The sequence below is a fragment of the Cheilinus undulatus genome, linkage group 16 (genome assembly GCF_018320785.1).
Source record: "Cheilinus undulatus linkage group 16, ASM1832078v1, whole genome shotgun sequence".
Taxonomy (NCBI): domain Eukaryota; kingdom Metazoa; phylum Chordata; class Actinopteri; order Labriformes; family Labridae; genus Cheilinus; species Cheilinus undulatus.
In genome coordinates, this window is record NC_054880.1 from 4685139 (window position 1) to 4692719 (window position 7581).

A 7581-nucleotide genomic window follows, 5' to 3' on the forward strand; every position below is an offset into this window, starting at 1 on the left:
ATCCTCTTTGTCCAGGATGTGGCTTTAAAATTCACTGAGACCAAGATGGGAGTCGAACCTGGAACCTCCAGACTCTGAGTCAGTCCACTATCTCTTTAGGCTACAGAGCCAGACATGCAGCAGAGCCTCAGAGGAGGTTTTCCCTCTTTATTTGGACTCAAATCTTGAAAACTTAAAGACATTGGTTAGATTTGAAAGGCCAACTCCCGTCCAGGTCTCCTGAAGTCTAGATTTGGACTCAGACTTTTAAAATAGATGAACCCATGGTAAGATTTGAACCTGTAAACTCCTGATTCACAGTCAGTTGGCTTTTCCACTAATCCACTGAGACACACACCTGTTCATGTTTCTCAGAGGATCTGATCTCTGCTTTTGGGGACTGGTCTTAAAAACACACTAAGAATCAAACCCACTAAGAATCAAACCCACAACCCTCCAACTCTATGGCAGTCCTCTTTACTCCTGAGTCAGCGATTTACACCAGCAGCTTCAAAAATCCACAGAAGATTTGAATCTACAACCTCATGATTCCAGGGCAGTTACCTATCCAACTGAGCTAACACACAGGCTCAATCTAGCTGCAGTTTCTCTGAGACTTCACATCTGGAGTAGAACATCTCTATGATCCACAATCTTTGCTGCTGGAGACCATTTCCATACTAGGGTTGCTCATCTCCATGAGTGATAATCTTTGCTGCTGAAGACCATTTTCATACTTGAGTTGCACATCTCCATGAGTGATAATCTTTGCTGCTGAAGACCATTTTCCCATCTTGAGTTGCACATCTCCATGAGTGATAATCTTTGCTGCTGAAGACCATTTTCATACTTGAGTTGCACATCTCCATGAGTGATAATCTTTGCTGCTGAAGACCATTTTCAGACTAGAGTTGCACATCTCCACAGTGATAATCTTTGCTGCTGAAGACCATTTTCATACTTGAGGAGATATAAATAAATATAAAAGCATTGATGAAAATGAAGAAACAAACTTGTACACATCTTGAGCTCTCTATTTGCTCCTCTGGTCGATCTCCATCACCAATGATTGGAACATTCAGTTAATGCTTTTAGCCACTCGGTCATTTTTCTACTGTGGAGAGAGCACGCACACGAGGGAGAGGGAGTGAGCTTGCAAGCATGCAGGAGAGAGAGATAGTGAAACAGTGGCTGAACCAAGCAGAGCAGAAAGAGGAGCTGTGGAAATAACAATACAGTGATTTGTCCATAATTTGGAGCTGCATTCAAAATTTTCAGGGCACATGCCTCTTTCCCATTAGTTTTACTGCCAAAATAATGGCAAGCTCTGGAAATTAATGACGGGTATCACCCTCTGTTTCTGTGACAGTGTGAATGTTGCAAAGCTCACATAACCCATGGGTGCAGCGCGCCTTGTTGCTGGCATGCAACGGTTGCTATGGATCCGCTTTCGCGTAACTACTACTTGCAGCTTTAATTATAAATGAGATCAGATTGTCTATATCTTCAGTTCATAATGCTGGCACTAAAACTAGAGATTTTACTTAGTCATGATTTTATTTTCTAATGTTGTCATACCTTTAGAAAATGTTTCAAAATAATTTTAGGTTATATTCACAAGTTTTTCACATGCATGGTTTGTATGGCTCTTTAAGATAATTAAAACTAAATGTATTCTACCACCTGTCATAAGAACAATTAAACACTCGAATTCTTTCCAAAAATTTTCCAAACTAAAATTGTTATCGTTATCCTTTTGGGGCTAAAATCTTCCATAAAAATGACTTTAGAAGAAAATCACTTATCATTCTTGTTGTTAAGACACAGAGACAAAGACTGAAGTGATGCTTTGAATCAGCACCGAAGAAATTGTCTCCAGATAGAGGAAACATGCCACACATGGTTAAACAGATCCACCTCTCCGTCTTGATTTGAGAGAGATTCCATTCATTTAATAAATGCTGGGAATTTATGTTTGACTTTTAATTCTAAGATTACAACACTTACTACTTTTACCATATAATTCAAAGCTACTGACATTAAGAAAACATTACACTCATCTTGGTTCAATAGCTTTTGTACAGTCCCACCAAAAAGGGGAGATCTTGATCTATGAATGATATCTGAATTTAAAAGGATTTAAAAAATATTTTTCTGCTCTTGGCCCACAATTTCAAGTCGCACCGCTTCTCAACTGAAATAATAGTATGTTCAATCTCACCCTTCATAGGAAATAAATTACCCCAGATCAAAAAGATATACATTTTATATCAAGTAAAGAAAGAAAGAAGACTTAACATAAACAAATGTACTTCAGTATATGGATTAACTCAGTCATCTTAGTTGTGTTTGACTCTTCATCCATCCAATTTCTATACTGCTTAACCTGTTGGGGGTCACAGGGGGGCTGGAGCAGGGTACACCCTGGACTGGTCACCAGTCAATCACAGGGCTGACATATAGAAATAAACAACTACCATGCACGCTCACACTCACACCTACGGTCAATTTAGAGGCACCAATTAACCTAACGAGCATGTCTTTGGTGGTGGGAGGAGGAACCCCATGCATGCACATGGAGAACATGCAAACTCTGCACAGAAAAACCCTGACTGGGAAGTGAACCAGGGATCATCTTGCTGTGAGTCAACAGCCCTAACCCCTGCTCCACTGTGCAGCCCTGTGTTTGACTCCTAATGACTAAAATGACCACATTACCAGTGAGTGAAGTTTATTTAAGGATAAAAGGAATAGCAGAAGTGGTTGTACAATACTGGAATACTAAAGCATCAAATTGCATGTACATAATTAAACAGGGATAACAACGTGATAAAAACATAGAAAGTATTTTGGACTGTAACATTATGGCACTAAGAAGTTTCCCATGTGAAAATGTGTGATGATCAAAATCAGACAGTAGATGGCACTGTTGGTCCATGGAAGATTTTGATTTAAAGTTGAAACAATAATGATTACAGCAGTTATGGGATCTTTGGTCCAAACTCTTCCAGTCAAGCAGGACATGTACTCAGGTATTAATGAGAAACATCTGGTTCTTGCTGTGTGTGTCCAGAGAGAGAAGGCATTAACAGTTCAAAGGAAAACCTTGAAAGTTACAATCCAGGGGTCAGAGGTGAGTTGCAGTGATGGTTTTAGCACTTTTGACAAACAACTCATGGGCACAGTTGTAATCCTTGATAATAATAATAATAATAATATCTTGAATTTATATAGCGCCTTTCAAGAAACCCAAGGACACTTTACAAGAACACATAGACATGGACAAACTATGTGAGGGGAAGGCATGGTGTAAGGGGTTGATAACTGACAACCAACCAGATGTCACCAGTCTAGGGAAGATTCGTCTTTAGGGAAATGCTTTGTCTGGAATTGCTGTTGCATAGAGGCATCCCTGATACTTGAGCTGACCTTCAATGGAGGAAAAGTTTTTCCCCATTCATAGAAACCATAGGGAGTCAACAGGAACTGAAACCTGGTTCGTCATTATGACAATCCTGCTGATGCATGGCTTTTTACGTGTTAAGTCACATTTCCTTTTTGGGTAAATCTCTCACCGCACTGAGAGGGGCTAAAGGGTTTTTCTCTGCTATGAATTAGCATATGTCAGGTCAAAGCTAACTGATGGGTATAACTTTTGCCACACTCAGAGCAGACAAAGGGTTTCTCTCCTGTGTGAATTCTCATGTGAACAGTTAAACCTCCTTTTAGTGTAAATCTCTGACCACACTCAGAGCAGACGAAAGGTTTTACTCATTTGTGAGATTTCATGTGTTTCATCATACTGCCTCTATGGGGAAATCTCTTCCCACACTCAGTGCAGGGGAAGGGTTTTTGTTTAGTATGAACTACCATGTGTCTGGTTAAACCTAGTTTACGGGTGAATCTTTTGCCACATACAAAGCAGACAAATGGTTTCTCACCTGTGTGAACCCTCATGTGACTCTTTAAATTTCCATTTTTGGTAAATCTCTGACCACACTCAGAGCAGACAAAGGGTTTCTCTCCTGTGTGAACTCTCATGTGATCAGTGAAACCTCCTTTTTCGGTAAATTTCTGACCACACATAGAGCAGACAAAAGGTTTTACTCCTTTGTGAGATTTCCTGTGTTTCATCATACTGCTTCTATGGGGAAATCTCTTACCACATTCAGTGCAGGGGAAGGGTTTTTGTTTCGTATGAACAACCATGTGTGTGGTCAAACCTACTGTACGGGTATATCTTTTGCCGCACACAGAACAAGCAAAAGGTTTCTCTCCTGTGTGAACCCTCATGTGAACAGCTAAATTTGTTTTGTGGGTAAATCTTTGACCACATTCAGAGCAGACAAAAGGTTTTTCACCTGTGTGAGATCTCATGTGATCTGTTAAACTTACATTTCGACTAAATCTCTGACCACACACAGAGCAGGGAAAGGGTTTCTCTCCTGTGTGAATTCTCATGTGAACAGTTAAATATTCTTTTTTGGTAAATCTCTTCCCACACTCTGTGCAGGGGAAGGGTTTTTCTTTAGTGTGAACTACCATATGTCTGGTCAAAACTCTTTTACGGGTAAATCTTTTGCCACACACTGAGCATGCAAATGGTTTCTCTCCTGTGTGAATTCTCATGTGATCAGTTAAATATTCTTTTTCGGTAAATCTCTGACCACACAAAGAGCAGACAAAAGGTTTCACTCCTTCGTGAGATTTCATGTGTCTTATCATATTGCCTCGCCGGGGAAATCTCTTCCCACATTTTGAACAGCTGAAGGGTTTTTCTTTGGTATGAACAACCGTGCGTCTAATCACACCCATTTCACCCTTACATCTTTTTCCACACTCTGAGTAGATGTACAATCTCTTTTTAATCTTTGCTCCTGTTGTGCTTTCAATGACTGACTTTAAACCTGACTGGTGTTCTGTCATCTCCCTCCAATCAGCGCTGTCATCAGTCTCTGGATCAGAAGAGTCTTCAGTCTTGACCTCAGAATGTTGTTGTAAATCTCTCTCTGGATCAAAGCACCTGGCTGACTCTTTGATTTGTTTTTGAGAATGCTGTGAAGACTGAGGTTCCTCTTCATCATCCTCTTTCTTCACAGGGACAGGAACAAAAGTGAACTTGATGATGTCATCTTCAGGCCTGTGAATTTGCACGTTCTCTGGATTGCTCCACAGTTCCTCAGGTTCATCTTTAATTTTCAGATGCGCATGCTTCTCCTGCTGCTCAGGGTATGCCACTTCTTTGTTCACTGACAGCTGATGGACCTCATCAGGAAAAACTAAAACACAGAGGAAAGTAAGAAAAAATGATTTTATTTTAACATAAAATTTCTTCAAGTCAGAAATGATATTTTAGGTTGTCAAGGCACCTCCCCACTTCATTACATCTCATTATATCAATCAAAAAAATTTTTTTCCATCTAGAGACAAGTCTTCATCTCAACAGTTCAAAAACAGCTGGTCTTGACTGTGCTGTTTTGACCACTGATTCTTTCATTGTACTTTGGAAGTGTCCTCACTGGTCAGAGAGGAAAGTAGAAAGCTTTGGGCAAAATCTCAAAAAGATCAGAACTACTAGAGATGGAAGAGGAGACACTGATAGAAATGAAAATATGTGAGAAGAATTAAAGAGTATGAATGCAATGAATTGCTGATGTTGTTTATAAAATTTGGTGACATCTGTCCACAATGGATTTAATTTATGATCATTCATTGGACATGCTTTTTCAATGCTGAACATGTTCATTGCATTGTTTTTCAGTGCAGAGATTGATGAAGAGTGAGCCATCTCACCTTGTTACAATCGTTGCTCAGAGTTGCATGAAAATAAGCGACCGTGACGCTACACTGAAAGTAAACTCATCATCACAGTGAAGGCCAACACAACATTGTTTTGTCCCAAAAGGTATAAACTCATGAGCATTAATGGTCCTGGCTGTTAATGAAAGTCTTGAACTTCTGCTGCAGAGTTCTGACAAAAGTTGGAAGCAAAGCAGAGACTTGTCTGCTGCAACACCAAAATGAACTTTGGAGCTAACCCCACTGTTTTGTCTCAGCAACACAACAAAAATCCTGTTGTTGTTTTTCTTCAAGTGCTTTAAGTTTGAATGCCCACAACAGAAATTGTAGTGCTTACACTAAACATTACATTTGTTGACACTCTCTGCTATCTGTAAGTAAATCCAGCACAACATTTAAATATATTTAGTTTCACAAAACATCTCAGAGGGGGTGCAAGGTTTTGTTTGTTCTGAGGTTTTCAAAATTAGATCTGCAATTAGTAATATCAAGATAAAGCACTTAATAAACACTTTATATAATGGTCTTTTGGTAAGAAAAACATGAAGATCCAATTCCTTAAGTTACATACATCAGCACAGAAAAGAGACCAATGCAATCACAGCTGTGAGCCTGAATGGTGGATTAGAATGCAGAGTTTTGGTCTGAATGGTGGACTAGACTGCAGTGCTTTGTCCATCGTCTGCATGCAGGATTGGTGAGTTTTGTGTTGGTTTGCTTCACCCTTAATGAGTAAAATAATCATTTTATAATCAGCAATAGTAAACATAACACAGAAAACATTTCAGGACTTTCCATACACTGTGAAATACAGAGCATTTAATTATTTATGTATTTTTATTTTTAAGTTAAAGATTGAAAGAAATCCTTTTCAAAATAAAACTACTAAATTTGATGTTATATTGATTTTTACCCTTTCTGCATACAGTTTTATTAGAAATCCAATAGAACAGTATATTGTTACCACCAAACTAGTGTCATTTGGGGCAAAATTAAAAACACCTTTTGAGAAATATCACATTATATATCGTGTATCGGGATCTAGCAAAAATACTGTATATCAAAATATTATTTCTAGGCCATATCGTCAAACTCTATGTTATAGTGATTATTATTATTATTTTTTAGAAGGTTTAAAAATATCTATTAAAAGAACCGAATTTCTCTCAATCCTCTCACACATTTCATCATCGAACAACAGTCAGCAACGATTTCTGCAGACCTGGGAACAAAGCAATATTGTTATCTGGAGCTAGCCAAAGCTAACAATGTGCTGCATGTAGCTGTAAAAGTTAGCTAAAGGCTCAGCTCTCAGAAACATTTACTGGAAACAAGTTTAGAGAAGAAGAAAGAAAACAAACCTGAAAGAGCCTGAAAGCCGGACATTTGACAAACATCCAAGAGTCGAAGAAGGACGAGAAAAGTCCACTCCTCACGCTCATACAGAACACTGGATCATCCAAACACACCAACGGTGCTCGTCGGAAAGAGCCATCATGACCCGGAAACAAAGACGCGACCTCAGGCACACACTTCCGGCCTTCAGAATAAAGCTTCGAATATCCTTCTCTGAGACCGAAACACATGTCAGGATTCAGATCAGCCGATATTTACAAAAGAAATCTCAGCTTGTTCATATCTTGAGCTCATAATGCTGGAACTAAAACAAAAAAAATATTTAGTATATTCCCACCAAAAAGGGGAAGACTTGATCTATGAACAACAATTCCAAAAGTAGCACTGCTTCTTGACTGAAATAATAGTGTGTTCAATCTCACCCTTCAGCAGAAAAAATACCCCAGA

The 7581-nt window shown here is 39.0% G+C and overlaps 1 protein-coding gene across 1 annotated transcript; it reads right to left on the minus strand.

The window, feature by feature from the left end:
• Positions 1-2714: 2714 nt before the first annotated feature.
• Positions 2715-7270, minus strand: LOC121523800 (gastrula zinc finger protein XlCGF57.1-like). The gene is made up of 2 exons (XM_041808849.1): positions 7140-7270; positions 2715-5258 (listed from the first exon to the last, which is right to left on the minus strand). The coding sequence occupies exons 1-2, from the start codon at positions 7162-7164 to the stop codon at positions 3751-3753; spliced, it is 1533 nt and encodes a 510-aa protein (XP_041664783.1). The 5' UTR covers positions 7165-7270; the 3' UTR covers positions 2715-3750.
• Positions 7271-7581: the final 311 nt, after the last annotated feature.